Source organism: Cryptomeria japonica, chromosome 10 (genome assembly GCF_030272615.1).
Source record: "Cryptomeria japonica chromosome 10, Sugi_1.0, whole genome shotgun sequence".
Classification (NCBI taxonomy): domain Eukaryota; kingdom Viridiplantae; phylum Streptophyta; class Pinopsida; order Cupressales; family Cupressaceae; genus Cryptomeria; species Cryptomeria japonica.
In genome coordinates, this window is record NC_081414.1 from 839,645,512 (window position 1) to 839,666,544 (window position 21,033).

Genomic DNA, 21,033 nt, shown 5'->3' on the forward strand with positions numbered 1-21,033 from the left:
AACAAGACAATTTCTTATACCTACTTCTTTATACTTCCTAAACCTCTCTGGTTTATCCTTATTGTCATTGTTAGGATAGTTAACAACTATATGTCCTATCTTATTGCAGGAAAAAAACTTTAAGGAAGCTTACCTTTGTATTTTCTGGTGCCTTTTGGAAGTCTCTTGGCAAGAAGAGCTTCAAACTCCATCAGAATCTCCTCATAATCCATATCTCTACTTGGCCTAGATTCATAACTAGTATTGACCTCTTTTCCTTTCCTGGTCGGTGTGGAGGAAATAGACGCTCTAAAGACTGACTCGGTCTTTTGAAAACTACCATCATAGCTATTCAATTCATATGCAATCAACTTTGCAATAATAGAGTCTAAAGATACCTTGGTTTTGTCGATAGACCTTAGCTCCTGAATAGCGGCAACCCTGATTGCATAGACCGGTAAAAGTGATGTCAGAACTTTACTAACAACAATGGCATCATCAATTGTTCCACCAGTGCTGTTGATCTCTCCAACCACTATCTTGATTCTTATGCCATACTATTGAATGGTGTCTCCTTCAACCATCCTCACATCTTCAAACTTTCCCCTAAGGCTTTCTTCCTTAGCCTGCTTGACATGTTCATCACCGCCATAAATGGATTCTAGTTTGTCTCATACTTCTTTTGGATTGTCCTTATCTTGTACATCAATGAAAGCTACATTGGACAAGATGCTAATAAGGGCTTCCATGACTTGCCCATTTTCTTGTATCTCTCTTTTCTGATCATCGGTTAGAGAGCTAGTGGGGATTACATAGGCATTCTCAACATAGCTCCAATGTTGTGCACCCAAACTCTTGATATATATCTTCATCTTGTCCTTCCATATTGTAAAGTTGTCCCTGTTGAACTTAGGACCTTCCCTCTTCATCATTAAAATATGATCTTTTGCCTCAAGTGATTAAGCTTATATCACTGAGGACCTGGATGTGCTCTGATACCAATTTGTTTACATGTCAGCTTAGACCAAAATAAATACATTAAACTTTGTGACCGTTGCCATTGATTGCTACCGTGTAGACCTGCCAGATCAATCTCCTATGTTAGGCTCATATATCGGTTCCTAGTTTTCCGGTTTCCCTAAATGTCGGTTAACTTGAATTCTGGTTGTCAAATCATGAATACCGGTGAGTACCAGTTAATTGTCCAACCCAAAATGATATGTGTTATCATTAATGACAACACAACCAAACTGAATGAGTATCAATTGCCAACAATATTTAGTTCTCAACAGGAGGGGCAGAGACCCCTAACTTGTATCTCAAATAGACAAATGTATCTGCAGGAAAAGGCTTAGTAAACATATTTGCAATTTGATCCTTCGTCGATACATATTCGAATTTAACTTCCTCATCACTAACTTTCTTTCTCAAGAAATGATACTTTATGGGCACATGCTTTATTTTAGAATGCAACACCGGATTCTTTGAAATATTGATAACACTTGAATTATCACAATATATAACAATAGGCTCATCATAAATAACTCTAATATCCTTCAACAACTACTTCATCCAGACTACCTAAGTACAATTACTAGCAGCAACAATGTATTCAACTTCAATAGTAGACAAAGATACAACATCTTGTTTCTTACTTGACCATGAAATCAACTTCTTTCCCAAAAAGAATGCTCCATTGGTAGTACTCTTATGTTCATCAACATCACCAACCCAATCAACATCAATGTAAGCACATAGCAGGAAATCATCATTCTTTGGATACCATAGGACATAGTCAACATTTCCCTTCAGCTATCTGAAAATCCTCTTCACAACAGTACATGAGTTTCTTTAGGATCTGCTTGAAATATAGCACACAGACAAACAACATGCATAATATCTAGTCTAGTCTGAGTTAAGTACAACAATCTACCAACCATAGATCTATACAAGGTCTGATTAACTTTCTGAGATTCATCATTCTTAGACAACTTACATCTAGTCACCATAGGAGTTCCAACAAGATTAGAATCAACTAATCCAAACTTCTTCAATATTTCTTTCACATACTTAGATTGCGAAATGAAAATACCTTTACCAGTCTGAGTAATCTGCAATCCTAAAAAGAATTTTATCTCACCTATTATAGACATCTCAAATTCTGTTTGCATATTATCAACAAACTTCATACTCAAATCATCATCACCACAAAAAATGATATCATCAACAAAGACTTTAACAATCAACATGTTATCTTTCTCAACTTTGAAATATAATTTACTGTCGGTAGTACCTTTATAGAATCTCAACTTCAATAAATACTTATCCAATCTAGCATACTAGGCTCTAAGGGCTTGCTTCAGTCCATATAGAGCTTTCTTCAATTTGCATACTATATCTCCTTCATCACATAGAGAATATCCATTTGGTTGCTCAATGTAAACTTCCTCTTCTAAATCACCATTCAAAAAGGCCGACTTGACATCCATCTGATATACCTTAAAGTTATTATAAGAAGAATATGCAAGCAACAACCTAATAGCTTCACTAGGTTCATTCAGTTTATTCCGAAACATCCATTTATTACCAATCACATTCTTGTCTTTAGAGCTTGTAACAAGCTCCCAAGTTTTATTCTTTTCAATCTAATTCAACTCTTTTTCTAGTACTTTTATCCAATTTTCATCCTTACATGCTTCTGCAACATCCTCAGGCTCAATATTTGAAATCAAACATATCTCTTTAGCAACAATCCTTCTTATAGTCATTACACCTTTATTATTGTCATCAATAATTTGATTTTCTGAATGATTTAATCTAACATACCTTGATGTCTTCTGATTGTTCTGATTTTCAGGTTCTTGCATTTCTTCACTGGCAACGACAATTTTTGGATTTCCTATCTTCATTGGAATAGCCTGCTTCAATGTCTTTGTCTGCATAGGCTTAGGAACAACATCAAAATCATAACTGCATGCTTTGATCTTCTTTCCAAGACATTCATCCACCTTCACATTTTCACTTTCAACCATCTTCTTCAATCTTTTATTGTAGCACCAATAGGCCTTGCTCTTAGTAGAATATCCCAAGAAGATTCCATCATCACATATTGCATCAAACTTTCCTATATCCTCATCTCTCTTGATATAACATTTACTTCCAAAAATTTTAAAATATCTAACTATAGGAACATGACCAAATTATAGCTCATAAGGAGTCTTACCGGAATCACCTTTAATATGCACCCGGTTGAATGTGTAAAAAATAGTGCTAACAACTTCTCTCCAAAATATCTATGCAACATTTCCTTCAATCAGCACAGTCCTAGCAAAATCTAAGATAGTTCTATTTTTCCTTTCAACAACTCTATTCTGCTAAGGAGTTCTAGGAGAAAATAACTGTCTTCTAATTCCATTCCTCTCACAAAATGTATCAAACTCTCCTGATGTAAATTCTCCTCCTTTGTCAGATCTCAAGCATTTTAGCTTCAATCCTATCTCAGTCTCCACTCTAGCTTTGAATATCTTGAATTTCTCCAATGCTTCTAATTTCTCTCTTAGAAAGGTTACCCACATCATCCTTGAATAATCATCAATCAACAACATAAAATATCTCTCTCCTTGCATGCTTCTCACTCTAGTAGGACTACATAAGTCAGTATGAACGAGATTTAGCAATCCACTAGATGAATATCTCTTACTCTTAAATGAAGTTTTTGTTGTTGGCAATATGATGGATTTGGTTAATTGTTATCATTGATGTCAACACTATATCCGGGTTGGAGACTATCCCAGTTGGACCTATCTCGGTTAGTCTTGGTGATCATCTTGGTTTTGGCTATGTTTCTGATCCGGTATGATCAGATCTTTGGAATCAGTTTTGGATGATTATTATGGGTGGTTATATGGTTTATATATTCTAATGGTTCATGATTTGGTGCTCTGAATGTTATCACTTTTGGTATTTACTGATACCGGCTAGCTTTTAGCTTTACCGGTTAGCTTTTCCAATAAGCAATAATAGGTGATTTGGTCAGAGGATTTTAGTCTAACTTATGGAATCGGTTTATATCATCATGAAGGTGTTTTGTGATCATGTCCTAACTATTTGGTGACTTTGCATTGGATGGTGTGCTATTATGATGATCCTATTTGGATCTGGTTAAACTTTCTGTTATTTCACTAAGGATTTCTACTAGTTGGTGAAGCGTGTTGGTTTTGGTCTTAGCAGAATTTCTGGTAGATATAATTGTTTGGATATTTGATTGAGGTCCATGCTATGTAATGTAAATCATAATATTGGTCCGATAATACTGTGTGATGTAATTTTTGTAATTATGGGTTTAGGGTTTAACGGACCTTGTCAATAAGGTTCATGATCTATATTTATAGGTGACTTATTCATGTAATTAGGATGATGATGGGTATGGATGGATAGTGGTTATGACTATATTATCTTAGAGTGGTTTATGAGTGAATAAGCTTATATCATTCAAGAAGGTTTTGTATTGCAGAGAAGACATTTGTGCTTAACCCAAACTATATCAAGCATTAGTAGATGCTACTTTCACAGTTCATTCTTTCTGGATTGTAGTCCGATGTTTATGTAGGTCAATGAGACTTCCCTTTGTTATGAGCAATGTGATCTAGGTTGTTGGCCTTTCTACAAGTGAAAACCCAATTATAATTATATACAATACTACTGCAGAGTATTCATCTGATTGTGGGTAGGGTTTCCCACCATGGTTTTTCATGTCAAAATATTGGTGTTATGGGTGTTGTGCTTTCATGTTATATCTTTCATTGTGGTGTACTTTGATATATGGTTTATAATTGAATTAATATATGTACTTATGAGATAACTAATTCACCCCCCCCCCCCCTCTCTCAATTATCTCTCAGTATGAGAGAAAGGTCCTCTCTTGAGAAGCTTAACCTCTTGAGGAGATCCAATGGAATTAGCATCAAGTTCTACATTCAATCCCTATTAGAAGGAGAGTCCCGGATTTGATGGTACAAATTACAAAATATGGAAGGAGAAAATGAAGATTCATCTCAGATGTCTTGGAGCTAAAGTTTGGGAGATATTGGAGAAGGGTATCTACCTCATGATCCTAATTCTGGAACACCGACACCTGTTGATGAATAGAAGAGAGATGAAAATGATGTCAGAGAAAAAGAAGATTTGTTGAGTGTCCTATTTGATGAAAAGATATTGAATGTCATAGAATTGGAAAATGCTAACCAGATCTGGTTGAATCTTGAAACTCTTTATGAAGGTGACTAGGCAGTAAAGATTGCAAAAATTGAAGGTTTCTGGGTAAGGTATGAAACTTTAAAGATGGAAGAGGATGAGAAGATAAGTTCTTTCATGGATAGAGTCAATGTGTTGTCATGGGTATCAAATGTTGCGGCAGATCAGATAATGAAGATGAGATAGTGTCAAAAGTTATGAGAATTCTACCTCCGACTTACAAGATGAAGGCTACTACAATCAATGAACTCCGAACAATGTCAAGTACCCCTGTGACCAAAAATACATTGCTTGGGAAATTGACTACTTTTGAGCTTGAAGAACTTGGAGATCGGAGTGTTGCTAAAACTTGATGATATGATGAAAAAATAAGTATCTGGTAGAATACTGAGAGGGGGGGTGAATCAGTATATTGAAAAACTGATCTCTAGTTCCCAAACTCAAACTCAGTCAAACAAAGTAAACATATGTCAATCAAGATCAATATTCATAGGAATACTTGACATCAACCAGTTTAACTATTATGGCAGCTTTAACAGTAAACAACTTCAACATTTATGTAAATCAACAATGCTCAATCATAACTCAACATATTCACTTCTCAATGCTTCTGCATTACATGCCTTATCAGAAATTAAGCATATCAATAAATAAAGTCACAACCACAAAATCATTCAACACTTGACAAAAATGTTTATACGTGGAAAACTCAAATAGGTAAAAACCACGGTGAGATGGAACTCACAAGGATAGCTATCTAAACTCTTTTTAAGTTTTCCCTGTTAGGAGCCAAAGCCTGTTAGAGCTTTACAATAAGTCCCGTTAGGAACTAATTCTTGTTTAGGAATCACCCGGTTAAGGGATTTTACAAATATGCCTTGTCAAAAGCACAATACCCTATTAGGAGTAACCTCACTTGAGGATTTAAGAATCCAAGCTAACGGACCACCTTGTTAGATGATTTAATGAGTAACCAAGCTTGTTAGAGCTCACCCGATTAAGGGATTTAACTTCTGCTTTAATTGTTAGAGAACAATAGTTTTGTTGATCTGTCTAAATAGCACTACTTTTGCTTGATCAGATCCTTCTATAACCTTCAATCTACCTTCACTCAAAGTGAAAATCCATACACCAGTTCGGCAACTACACACTCAATAGGTTTTTTATCAATCTTGCCAACCACCTTTACAAACAACTTCATCGACCTTAAATAGAAATCAATTAGGTCGGCAACACAACAAAAACCTAATTATCATCATTGAGATTACAAACAAGTTGGTACAATCTTGACCGTTAGAAATCATGACAATATTCTTCATATTCTTCAAGATAATTTCAATCGCTCCATGATCACCGCTTCATGGGACTGTGTAACCCATCATGCGTTATGCAATAGATACAATCCACTTTTCTCCTTCCCTAGAAAAGAATAAATGTGCCAAAAAAATTGAATATATCCTCATTCAGATGATCACACATGTCTCCATCATTACCACTTATCAGATAATAAACCATCAAATTTGGTCAGTTAGGGTTTAACAACTGATAGGGTTTTACTGGTTACATTACATGAAAAGTTTAACCCTTTATACTGGTTCAACTCACAAATTGTGCATACTAGTTTACAACATGTTCCACAAGGCTCTTTTACCGGTTACTTAGCCAATAGAAAAAACAACAATATCAGCAATATCATAAATACCATTACCAGTTCAATTGACATCAATGAAAACATATCAATAATGCACTCTTTATACAAAATACCAACAATCTCCAAATGCCAACAAAACAGAGGTTGCATTCAAAGCATCTTCCTCTGGTAAGCAGAAGTTAGATTGGAAGAAAATGTATGCTGAAGATATGGAGGAAATTGAGAAAGAAGAGAGAGAACTTGAAGAGCTGGAAGCACTGATTGCTAGAAGAATTCCTAAAGGACCAGTTGAAAGTAAGTATGAAGGAAAAGTCCATTTCAAATGTTTTTCATGCAACAAGATTGGTCATTTTGCTTCTAGATTCCCTGAAAGAGCTACTAGGAATCATGAAAGATTTGTGAGGAATTATAAGCCTAATCCTGAATATCAGAGCAGACCTAGATTCATAAGGAATAAGGACAAATCATGTTATTATGTTGTTGATGATTATTTTGGTACTACTGATGATGATGATGAACCTGTGAGTGGAACCGGTAATAGAGCTTCCTCTGGCAAAGATTGGGTCTTTATTGATATCAAGGATGATTCTCAATAATCTGTCATTGAAGAAACTCATACTCAGGAAAAGTCTTTGGCTGCTAAAATTGAAGAGAAGGATGAATGTGTCATAGATAGGGGATGCTCACATCACATGACTAGTGACAAGAGAAATTTTTAACACTACAAGAATTTGATGGTAGACTAGTCAGATTTGGAGACAATAAGGCATGCAGGATCAAAGGCAAAGGAAAAATATCATTGGATGGTAAGACTAATATTGATAATGTTTACTATGTTGAAGGCTTAAAACATAATCTTTTAAGTGTAGGTCAGATGGTGGATAGAGGATTTCATTTGCCATTCAAGGATGGAAAGTGTAAAATCATCAATAGATCTGGATTGGAAATTTCTTCTAGAACTCAGACCAAAGGTAAAATCTTTCATTTGACCTCCCGTGAGAAGGTTTTCTTGCTTGCTCAAATTGATGAGAGCTGGTTATGGCATAAGAGGATGTGTCATGTAAATTTTGATTTCATAGTGAAAATCAGTTCAATACCGATTGTCAGATATTTCCCCAAGATTGTTAAACCTCATAATCCGGTATATAGAGAATGTCAAATGGGTAAGAAAGTTAGAACTTTCTTCAGAAGTATAAATAATAAATCTAATGAAATAATCGATCTTATTCATACTGATCTATTTGGACCAGCAATGACTAAAAGTTTCAAGGTGATAGATATTTTATGTTACTTATTGATGACTATTCTAGAATGATGTGGGTACCATTTTTGAAAGGAAAATCGGAAGCTCTTGAGAAATTCAAAATCTTTAAAGCTATAGTTGAGACTGAGATAGGATTGAAGATAAAATGTTTCAGATTGGATCATGGTGGCGAGTTTACATCTGGTGAGCTCAACATTTTTTGTGAGAGGAATGGTATTAGAAGACAACTTTATGTATCTAGAATCCCACAACAAAATAGATTGGTGGAAAGGAAGAACAAAATAATATTGGATTTAGCAAGGACAATGATGACTGAAGCTAGATCACCTAATATCTACTGGAGAGAGGCTATCAATATAGTTGTATACACTTTTAACATAGTACACATTAAAGGCGATATTGGTAAGACTCTTTATGAATTATACTATGGTCATACTCCTACTATCAAATATCTCATAATTTTTGGAAGTAAATGTTACACAAGAAGAGATGATGCATTAGGAAATTTTGATCCTAGAAGTGATGAAGGAATATTTTTGGGTTATTATACTAAGATAAAATCATATAGATGTTATAACAAAAGATTGAATAGGATAATGGAGAGCAAAAATGTCAAGGTGGATGAGCATGGCAATAATCAGATCAGATAATATGACTATGGATTGGAAGATGAATAGTGAACCACTAAATTTGGTAGCATCAGAAAATTCAACAGTGTTAGATGAACAACATAATGAGTCAGCAAATCAAGAAAAATCAAAGACTCCCAGGTATGTGAAACTAAATCATTCCGAAGAATAGATAATTAGAGATAAAAGGAAAGGTGTGATGACTAGGAGAAGGTTAGTTGCTGAAGAAGTATGCTTAATTATCACATTGAACTAGGATTGTTTATTGAAGGAAGTAAAGATGAAAATTGGATAAAAGCAATGGAACAATAATTAGACCCGACAGAAAAGAATAAGACATGGGAACTAGTGCCTAGACCTAAAGACAAAAATATTATTTGAACTAAATGGGTTTTTAGGAATAAATTGAATGAGAAAGGTCAAGTTGTAAGGAAAAAGGATAGATTGGTTTGTAAAGGTTATTCACAAGAAGAAGGAGTTGATGATGGAGAGACTTATGCCTCGGTTGCAAGAATTGAAGCAGTAAGACTTTTTCTTGGTTATGCTACACACAAGAACTATAAAGTATATTAGATGGATGTCAAACATGCATTTCTGAATGGAGATCTTAAAGAGGAAGTTTACATTGAGAAACTTGATGGATTTTCTTTATCAGAAGACAAGTACATGGTTTGTAGATTGAAGAAAGTTTTATATGGACTAAAACAGGCACCTAGAGCATGGTATGCTAGATTGGATAGATATCTTTCAAAACTTGGTTTTAGTAAAGGTAATCCTGATAGTAACTTATATTACAAAATTAAAAATGATGACATATTGATTATTGAAGTCTTTGTGGATGATATCATTTTTGGAGGAGAAGATGGTCTATTCATGAAATTTGAAATGTCGATGATTGGTGAGATGAAATTTTTATTAGGTTTGTAGATTACTCAGTCTGGAAAAGGTATTTTTATTTGTCAAACTATGTATGTGAAGGAGTTACTTAAGAAATTTAGACTTAAGAATTCTAAGCTTGTCGGTGATCCTATGATAATCCTATGATAACTGGTTGCAAATTGGCAAAGGCTGATGAATCCCCTAAAGTAAATCCAAGTAGATACAAATCAATGATTGATGGTTTGTTGTGCCTGATGTCATGGAAATGGGGACAAGTAAACGACAAAGTTCAATGTTAATAAGTTAGTTTCAACCATAATACCAAAACAAAGAACTAAAACCCATTCCAAACATATCAAAAGAGATTTCAAAAAGCATGAAAGAAGTTTAACAAAAGAAAAGAAAGGAGAAGAGCCTCCCTATGATGCTTCCATGATTCTTTTTGATGCTTCTTCCTTGTTTCTCGCCTCTCCAAGTCTTAAATGAGTGTAGCTCTCATCTTTTAGCACTAGCCATCGATGCCATGTGGAGATTCAAGATGGTTGGATGTGATAAAAAAATGCTATGCAAGTGTAAATAGTGATGCTATGAAAAATATCTATGCTAATACCAATATAGCAACAATACTCTAATGCTTCCTCCTTTTCTTGAGGATAAGGGTTCTATTTATAGAAGAAATGGGGAAATGAAGGGTTAAGATTGAGCAATCTTAACAAGGGTTAGGATTGAAAGATATTAAATCCATGTGAGACTTTCAACCCAATCCCATGTTGACAAGTGTCACCATGAGGAGGCTTGAGAGGAGAGATAAGGAGCATTAAATGCTTAAAGGGACATGATGGTTACCCTAGGGGGTTGGGTTAATGGATATTCCTTTTATCCAAGGGATAAATGAATGTGCAAGGGTTAAATGGTTACCTTAGTCAAAAAAATAAATGCTTTGAAGAGACCCATGAGTCAAAAGGATGGTTAAGTTAGAGGAAAGTCTCTAACCAAAGGTAAAAGGTGACTTAACCATAAATGGTTATGTAAGAGCCTTTAATGGTTTGGAAGACTTTAGAGGTTAACCATTTGAAGACATAAAGCCTTTAATGGTTATTGAAGACTTTGGAGGTTTTTGAGAAGTGACTTCCTTTTATTTAAGAATGTGATGATGATTAGGATAGGATTAGGCTAATTAGAAGGAGTTGAAAGAATCTAGAAGAGATTTAGGCATGCAAGTGGATTTTGTAGGAGAATACAAGTGGGAGGAATTTTGGGATTTTCAATTAAAATAAAATCATTTATTTCAATTAAATGGTGTAATTTGCATTTGGATAGATATTTAAATAAATATTAATTTATTTAAATGTGAATGTGAATTTTGGATTTTATTTAAATAAATCTTAATTTATTTACATGAGAAAAAGGAAGACAAAGCATTAAATGCTTGAAGACTTTGAGGGAAACCATCAAAGGCTTAAGAAGACTCTAGAAAGAAGCCATTGAGTTTGAAGACTTTAAGGGAAACCATTAAAAGCTTAAGAAGACTCTAGAAGGAATCCATTGAGTTTGAAGACTTTAAGGGAAACCATTAAAGGCTTGAGAAGACTCTAGAAGGAAGATATTAAGTTTGAAGACTTTAAGGGAAACCATTAAAGGTTTCAAGTGGGTGAGGATAAATAGGATTTTAAATAAATAATTAGTTGTGCAACTTGCATTTGTAGGAAAATGCAAGTGGGTGGAGGATAAAGGTGATTTAAATAAATATTAATTTATTTAAATGTGAGAGATGGGATTTTGGGGGATTTAAATAAATATTTATTTAAATGTGAGAGAAGATTAAATTAAACAAATATGATTTATTTATTTAATTAATGGTCTGAATTTGGTTAAGTGAGTTAAATCAAATAAATTGAATAATTTATTTAATTAATAGGAGAAGAGGGTTAAGATGAATTAATTAAATATTAACTTAATTAATTATTGATTGATGGTTAAATAATCAAATAAATACTAAATATTCATTTAATTAAGTGGACAGATTTATGTGTCTACATTTGCCCCTCTTTGAGACGGTGCAGTTCCATCGCGTCATTTCAAAGAAAGAAAAATAGGTGTGAAGAAATATGCCCCATAAATGTTAATTTAGTGGGTGGTATGCCCCTTGAGAGATGGGCCGAAATTTTTTGAAAAATCGGGCGATCTCTCGAAAAAAGAATGAGAAGTGGAGGGGAGGTAGAATAGAAGAAATTAGCAATAACGATGAAAGAATGGAAGAAAACAAAGTGAATACAGAGAAATGGCAAGTCAGTGAGTACCCGTAGGTTATGTAGGAGATACGGTGCAAATGTGGTGTTGTGCTTTTGATTGATACTATACAATTGATCAAAATTGGTTGGACAATCTAATGCAATTGGTTTAATTGCCCCGGTCGAGTCAAAGCATGACAGTTGATGTCAATTGTTTGCCTGGACAAGATAAAGTTTGAGTAAGTGAATCAAAGTGACCTGTTGGTAACGTAGACAATTGATGTAATTGCCCAATGAAGTCAAGGTATAGGAAGCAAAATACTTGTTGAGACTTAGTCAATTGATGTAATTGTTCATTGGATTGTGTTTGATTGGTTGATCAATTGATAGTGTTTACGTTGTAGGTTGGTTGTGCTGAATCATAGTAGCCCCGTTGAGACTAGGTCATTATGAGAAATGGTTGTTGTAGTCTAGGTGTGCCATGATCAATTACCTATTGAGATCTAAAGATACTTGATCAGAGTATCTATTGATTGTCTAGGTGTGCGTAAGTTGATGTACCTGTGCAGATAGAGTAACTTGCTTGATTGGGTTGATGGAAAATGATGTAGGGTATGTGATGATATTGATGATCAAGATAGGGAGGGTGAGGGGGGATTTTGATGTTAGATAGAAGAAATGGAGGACCTATAACCCATTCCTATGGAAGAAGAGAAAAATAGAGTATGCACCCATTGTCATTACTATGTATGAATGATATGCAACTATTATGAATGTATGGATGGATGGAATGTAATATATACAAATGAGATGAAATGAAAATCCATAGTGCTTTATTTTTCATCATTGAGCATGGTAGTATCAATCTTGGACAAGGCAGTAGGAATCAAGTTTGGAGCATTGTACCTATAAGAAAGCAACATAGATAAAGAATATGGACCCTCCATAATGGTTCATGCTCATATGGTCGAGGTATATGCTGTAGTCAGCAAGCCGTAGTGATCCATTACTATATTTTGCATAAGATCATGTAGCTTAGTGAACTTCCCACGTAGACACCATTAGTACATGCCCCAGAACTTCATTGGAATAATTCATAAACAACAAACAAAATGATACTTAGGAACCATCTTGGCTACTCTAATCACTTGTGGATATCCTGAAGTAGCATAGGAACCTGATATAAATGAATAAATAACTAACAAACTGACCAAGTACTTGATAGCTTAAACAAAATTTTCTTGTCAAAGAAAATGTTTATCATGTCTTTGTTTTGGTAAGGAAGGATGCATCTGTGGTAAGACAGTTGTGTGTCAATGTTGATTGTTTGGTCTATGTTTGAGTATTTCAAAATGTTTGCTTGGTATCTACTTGGATGCGTATGTACAAGGTGTTGCTATGTTTTTATTTTATTTTTGATGTTTCATGATGTTTTTTGGATTTTGTGAGTGTTTTTTAATGTCTTTGGAATTTTGTGAGACAATTTTGAATGTTTTCGGTTTTTGTGAGATAGTTTTTTTAATGTTTTTGGATTTTGTGAGACAGTTTTGAATGAAGAACTCAATGAATCACAAGTAATGTAGAATCCACTTCCATCAATAGTGTTAAGAGCATTTCCCCCAATTTAGACATGACTATGAAAAAGCAACATGCAAGACGCATGAAGTACTATCCTTGATTGCAGATCAATAACAAGTCATGATTTGAATGATGGATGAGTGGATGCAATAAATGTGATCACAACAAGTCTGAAAGACAATGGAGCCATAAAATTTATGAGTGGCGCTTGTTTGCCATGTTTTTACCATCGCACTTACCCAAGGTGCCACCAGAGTGGTTTGTTCACCATTTGGATGCATGATTTTTCTTTACTATTTTGATTTTTTTGTATTTTCTTCAAGACATTTATTTGAATGTTTTTGGTGTTTTTTCGATATGTATGGGAGCCTGATACTCTATACAACTTATGTATGAAACCATTTGAGGTGTATGTTGTTGATTAGATCTACTAGCACTTCTCCTTCTGAAGTAGCTAACTGATATGCCCTAGACCCAAATACAACAGTGATAACATATGGACCTAGCCAGTTTGATTCAACCTATCCTTGATATTCTTTGTTTGGTTGGTTATGAGGATTATCTTGAAGAACAAGATCACCTACCTCAAATGTATGAGGTTTAACTCAGTGATTATAGCTTCTGCTCATTCGCTGCTGATAGGCTTTGAGGTGGTTGTATGCAACTTGTCGCCTTTCATCAAGTAGCTCTAACTATTGGAGACGTGACACTCTATATGCTTCATCATCTATGAGATAATGCAAGGAAACCCATAAAGATGGTATCTCGACATCAATAGGTAAGATAGCTTCTACTCCATAGACTAGTAAGTAGGGAGTTGTGCCTATAGGGGTTCAAATGCTAGTTTGATACGCTCATAGTGTTGGATTTAATTGAACGTGCCAATCACGACCGGCATCATTGTCTGTCTTATTTAGAATTCTCTATATGTTTTTATTTGATGCTTCGGCCTGACCATTTCCTTGTGGGTAATAGGGAGTGGAAAAGTGGTGTTGGATGTGAACTTCTCACAGAGCTCACAAACATCCTAATTTTTGAAAGGAAGCCTATTATCTATGATGATGAACATGGGTACACCATACTAGCAAATGATGTAATTAAGGATGAATGAGGTGATCTACTTGCCAGTGACTTGGGTAAGTGGAACAGCTTCAATCCACTTTGTGAAATATTCAATAGCCGTAGTGATGAACATATGGTCGTTAGATGAAGATGGATGTATCTTACCTACAAGGTCAAGTCCCCATTGACAAAAGGGCCATGGTGTTGTGATTGGTTGCAATTCCTATGCTAGTGCATGTATCAGCTCTCCATGAACTTGTCATTTCTTGCATTTTCTGACAAAATAGTATGAGTCTTTTTCCATGGACAGCCAATAGTATCCAGCACACATGATCTTCTTTGCTAAGGAAGGACCACTTGAGTGAGTCCCACAAATTCCTTTATGTACCTCTTCCAAGGCCTTTGTTATCTCATCCTATTCCAAACATTGAAGGAGAGTACCATCAAGACTGTGTCGATATATGGTTTCAGCAATGATGGTATATCGAGCAGTTTGGAGAATAAAGGTTTTACGTTGGTTATTCGATTGGTTAGGAGGAACTGTGTGATCACGTAGATAGGTGTAGAACTCACCATACCATGGGGATTTAGAATTGGTAAGGCAACATATCATTTCAGATTCAGGGATATCATAAGTGGGAATCCAAAGTTGTTCTACCACGAACTCGTAGAGTGTTGAATTCTATGGAAGATCTAGGATAGATGCAATGGTAGCCATGGCGTCAGCAACTTGATTCTAATCTCTAGGTATCTGCTCAAAGGTGATAGTTGTAAATGATGCTTTTAAACTGTCCACTATTTTCTTGTACGACATGAGTTTATCATCCTTGGTCTGATATTCATCTATGACTTGTCGGATAACCAGTTGGGAGTTGTCATATATCTGTAACTCTTTCAATTTACATTGTATGACTAGTCGGAGTCCTGTGATCAAGGCCTCATATTCTGCTATGTTGTTTGTACATGGAAAAGTTAGCCTGTAAGACTTCGGGATGCTGTCACCTTGAGGTGTGATAAACAGAATGCCTACCCCTGAGCCATGTCTAGTATCGAAACTGTCAAAGTATAGTTTCCATGGTTGTGCTACTGTGATAATGAAGATCTCTTCATCTAGAAAATTGGAAACAAGAGGATGATCACCTGTGAGGGGTGCATCACCCAACTGATCTATAATAACTTGGCCCTTGATAGCCTTACGGTCCACATACTCGATGTCAAATTCACTCAAAATCATCACCCATTTGGCCAAGTGACCTATCAATGCTGCTTTGCTAAGTAAGTACTTTAGTGGATCGATCTTTGCAATGAGTTGTACTTTATGTGTTAATAGGTAGTGCGTCAGTTTAGTGGCTGCCAAGATTACTACTAGGCAAGCTCTCTCAATAGGTGTATAATTGAGTTCATAGTTGACCAGTGTACGAGAGATATAGTATACAACACACTCTTTCCCTTCTGCATTATGTTGAGCCAGTAGCACTCCCAATGTTGTATTTGTTGCTAAAATATAGAGCAATAGAGGTCTACTTGGATCTAGTGGGATCAACAATGGTGTATTCATGAGATAGTCCTTAAGCATCTGGAATACTTGTTGGCATCTGGCATCCCACTGAAAGCAAATGTTTTTGTGTAACAGATGTGTAAATGGATGACACTTATCTACTAGTTATGCAATGAATCTTTGAATGTATTTTAGCCACCCTTGTAATGTCCTTAGCTGACTGATGTTCCATGGAGGTGGCAGGTCCATGATTTCTTTGACCTTTGCAGGATCGACCTCAATGCCTTTGCTTGAGACAATGTATCTTAGAAGCTTCCCTGAGGTTACTCCAAAGATACATTTCTTTGGGTTGAGTCAAACATGATATTGTTCCAGTTTGTCAAAGATTTTCTCTAATATTTCTACATGACCTTCTCTTGTTAATGATTTTGCCAATAAGTCATCAACATAATATTCCATTATCGTATGCATCATATCATGAAAGATGGTGGTCATTGCTCTTTGATAGGTCACCCCTACATTATTTAGACCAAAAGGCATTACATTCCAATAATATGTTCCCCATGGACATGTGAAGGTCATCTTATGTTGATACTCTAGAGTGATTTTTATTTGGTTGTAACCTAAAAAGTCATCCATGAGAGAAAGCATGACATGTCCTGCTGTTAGTTTTACAATCAAGTCAATGTTTGGCAGGGGGAAGTCATCTTTAGGACATGCCTTATTTAGATCTCTGAATTCAATATAGATACAAATGCCCCCATTTGGTTTGCCGATAGGCACAATGTTGGATATCCAATCTGCATAATCAATTGGTCTAATAAAACCAACATCTAGGAGTTTCTTAAGTTTTGCTTTGACTAGTACTACAATCTAGGGGTGCATCTTGCAAAGCTTCTGTTTTACTGGTTTAGCTCCTTCTGCTATGGTGAGGTGATGCATGACTAAATCAGGATCAAGACCAGGCATGTCTATATATGACCATGCAAAGTTAATCTTGCATTTTTTGAAGAATTCGATGAACTTAGGTCGTTCCTCTAGAGTTAAAAGAGATGTCAGGTGTATGTGGTGAGGAGTTTCAGGAGTCCCCACATTGTATTATTTTGTCTCTTCAATAAGGATTGTTGATCATTCCTACTATGTACTAGAGGGGAGAATGTCAAACCTTTCATCCTTAGGCACCTCAGAGAGGTTTTCACTGTTGGATACGCTCTTTCTTTTTACTTTTGTGGGATCAAACAGTTCCACAGTGTGGTTTTCACTGGAAGATCCATGTTTTATTGTTATATTTTTGTAGCTGAAAGGTTTGGCATCTACCCCAAAGTATGTTGCGCTATTAAGTTCAATGGTGAATCCAGCTTTGTGATCCCCGCTTGGTATGTTATCCCGTAGTTCCAAAAATTCAATGATTGCCTCATCATTTTGGAATTGGTCAAGGCATGGGGGATTAGATTGGTTCCATTCAACGAGTTTAGGGTGGATAATGGGCATTACCTCATTGATCAGGTTAAGTTCATAAGATGTGTCAGTGAGGGTTAAGACATTGTGGTGAAGGTCATTGATGGTACTCTCCCTATCACAATCAGGCGTAGGATGTGACGTAGGGTCTGTGAAACGTGTTTCTAGTTCAAGAACCCAAGAGGTTTTAATCTGTACTTCTCCATAAACAAGGATTTCTTTGTGAGGTGGAGGTGGTGCTGCATCTTCCTCATCTGAAGTATTGAGATGTACTAAATCAAATTCCCACTCATGTGAGTTAGTCTCTGAGTTGCCTTCTAGTATCCGATTACTATACCATACCAATATATCCTTTGAGTTAAATACCACAGGTGTGATCGGTTGATGTACCTTGGGAGATGGAATGGTTGGTGCTGCAGGAAGGATTATTGGGATTAGTGAATCCGATACTGGGAGTATCAGCATTGTTGAATCTACTGCTTCTGATGGAATTGTTGGTGTTGTCGATACTACTGGGGCTTCTAATATTGCTAATGGTGTTATTGATGTAGTTGTTGCTACTGATGGGGTTGATGGTTTGATTGGTGGGATGATTGTTGTTTTGGATGGTATTGTTGGGATTCTCAGCCACATTGGGGCAATTGGTGCCTTTTTTGGTGCTGTTGATATAATCAAGGGTGGCCTCTTTAGAGTATTAGGCTAATATAGAGGTTTGTTGGGTTTCCCTTTGAATTTGAGCTTAGGAAGAATCTCCTATTGAAAGCCTAATCTAGTGTTATCTTTAGGCTTTAATTTTGGCTGCAATGGCTCATGTTGTCCTTGCTTGCAAGGTCCCAATGCACTCTAACCATCATAGCCCATTCTTTGCATAATGAGAAGGCCTTTTCAATATTGATATGTAGGAAGTTTAGCTTGTGGGATTTCCATGGTGATAGGGTCTTTATAGATCCATTCTGCTAAGTCCTCATCTCTGGTCTCTTCTTCTTGACTCTTTCTAAGGATAAAAGGCGCCAAAGTGCATGTTTGCTTGACCAATGGTGCTTGAAGTAACCTTTTAGGCTTACCATGAGTTCTAGGGGAAGCTGGTAGTTTCCCAACATAAAAGAGTTGGCTAAGATTGTACTCCCTAGGACCTTCCTTTGCCATTTTGATTTTTAGCTTCTCTTGCTTGGGTATAGTGGTGTTTGAACTAGAAAGAGAGGCTAGACTTACATATGATGTGGATGGGATAGCTTCTCTATTGTTGGGAACGGTAATGTCTGGTTGATGGTTGATATTGTTACAATATGCAAATGGATTTGCATCACCCAAGATTGTAATTTCTACACCTTTATGAGGAAACTTGATACACTGGTGGTAGGTGGATGGAACAGCTTGCATGGCATACATCCAAGGTCTTCCTAACAACAAATTATATGGCAAAGGAAGGTCCAAAACTTGACATATGATGTGCTTCACCATTGGGCCCACTCAGATTGGTAACACAACTGCTCCTTTGGATGAACGCTCTGCATCATCATAGGCTTTTATGGTTATCTTTTTGCGAGGATCCACTGACTCAACTGCATATCCCAATGTTGTAACTAATTGTAATGTACAAATATTTAGGCTTGCTCCATTGTTGATCAAGACTCGCTTGATCCTATGTTGGTTGATAAATCCTTCAATATGGAGTGAGGTGTTATGAGGTTGCTGGAAGGATGTATTGTCACTTTCAGAGAAAGTGAGACATGGTGATGACCTCAGACTACCAACCATAGCTTAAAATTTAACTGTATTTAGATTGGCAGGGACTGACGCCTGTTGGAGAGCTTGATCCAAGATTGTTTTATGAGATGGGGATAGGCACAAAATCTCTAAGATGGATATAAGTGCAGGTGTCTTATCTAACTGTTCCACAAGGTTATACTATTTCGGGATGGAGGTTGTACTTTGTGGAGCTACTTTAATGGTGATCTTACCACGATGTGTAACAACATTGTAGGTAGATCTTGGATCTTTGATGGTAATGGTTTCAATTTGTTCATTGGCATCATATAGGTTATTCACAGTGTAATTATATGCGGCTCACGTATAATTAGTTGTATTTGTGTTTCATCTTGAAGTGGAAGGACCCCTTTGATCTTGTGATGGAAGTGGATTCTTAAACATAAGATGATCATTATTTGTGGTTTTTGGGTCATGTCCTTCAATTTCAATCTCACCTCGGTCAACAAGATCCTGAACAAGATCTTTCAATCTATGACAATTACTTGTTTTATGCCCTTTCCCTTGATAGAATTCGCAATGTTCATTATCCCTCCACCATGGAGGTTTGACTTGAGGTTCATAATTAGATGTGTTTGGTAAGGTCGCCAGATTTGAAGAGACCAATGACATAACACTATTTTAATAGGTTCCCCTAAGGGAGTGTATGTACGTTTTGGTTTATAATTTTGCTAGTGTTGTCTCGGTTCTTCTTGCGGTACATTGCATCCTTGATTTGGTAGGGGAGCCACCATGTTGTTCTTAGGAGGGGGGTTTTGCCCCGCAAATCAGACCACATGCTGTGTACTCTTGATAGTCTTTGCATCTACAACCCCGTCATTGATGATGTTTATGTTTTTATTCCAGAAGTTAGGTTTATCACTTTTGAAGCACAGGCGAGGGCCATCTTTCGGTTCATTGTATATTTTGATAAGCCCCTTTTTGATGAGGGCTCGTTCAAATTTTAAACCCTGTGTGATCATGTCATTGAAAGACTCTATGCCTTTCATGTCTAAATGAGATTCCATTTCTTCGTTCAAGTTGGAAATAAATATTTCCACTAGCTCTCTTTCAGGTAGCTGAAGGGAACGTTTGCTAGAAATTTGTCTCCATCATTGCAGGAAAGCTGAAAATAGCTCCCCTAGTTTTTGCTTGATGTTACACAGGTCTGCCATGGTGACATTGTGCTCTATGTTATGGGAATAATGTGTAATGAACTTCTGGACCAATTATTCAAATGTCCTAATGCCACCTACTAGTCGAGAAAACCATGATGTGGTTGTCCCTCCCAAACTTTGAGGAAAGAGTCTCATTAGGTACGTGTCCTCATATGCTACTTCTAGGCAAGCTGATTGAAATTCTCTAACATGATCGTGAGGGTCTCCTTTTCCTTGATACTTTTCAAACTTGGGTGTTTGAAACCCGCGTGGAAAAGGTGGCATATGTAAGTTCCTATCAAAGGGATAGGGACAAATGTCATTAAGTGAAAACTAGTTTGTTTTCACACCACTGTGGAGTTGTTGGGCTAAACTCTTGATTTGTTGCCTCAACATGTTAATGTCATTTGGAGGAGGAGGAGGAGGAGGAGGGGGATTTCCTTGAGGAATGTTGTATTTGATGTGATCTCGACCTCTTCCATCCTTATTATGACTTTGGTGTTCTGATGCTTTCCTTAGTTGTGCAATATCAAAATCAAAGGGTAGTTTGGCTCCCTCTTGGACAAGTCTTAAAAAGTGAGCATCAGCGTTGTTCCTGAAGATTTCATCAAAAATTCTATTAAAGAGAGGGTTGTGTTACACCCTTTC

General features: G+C 36.2%; 1 protein-coding gene across 1 annotated transcript in view; it reads left to right on the forward strand.

Annotated features, from left to right (window-relative positions):
- The window catches only part of LOC131053405 (disease resistance protein TAO1-like), a 210,073-nt gene that overhangs the window by 130,113 nt on the left and 58,927 nt on the right, over positions 1-21,033 (forward strand). The window contains exon 3 of the mRNA XM_059212943.1: positions 17,902-18,159. Within this exon, the coding sequence (XP_059068926.1) occupies positions 17,902-18,159 (258 nt within the window). The remainder of the gene's footprint in view (positions 1-17,901; positions 18,160-21,033) is intronic.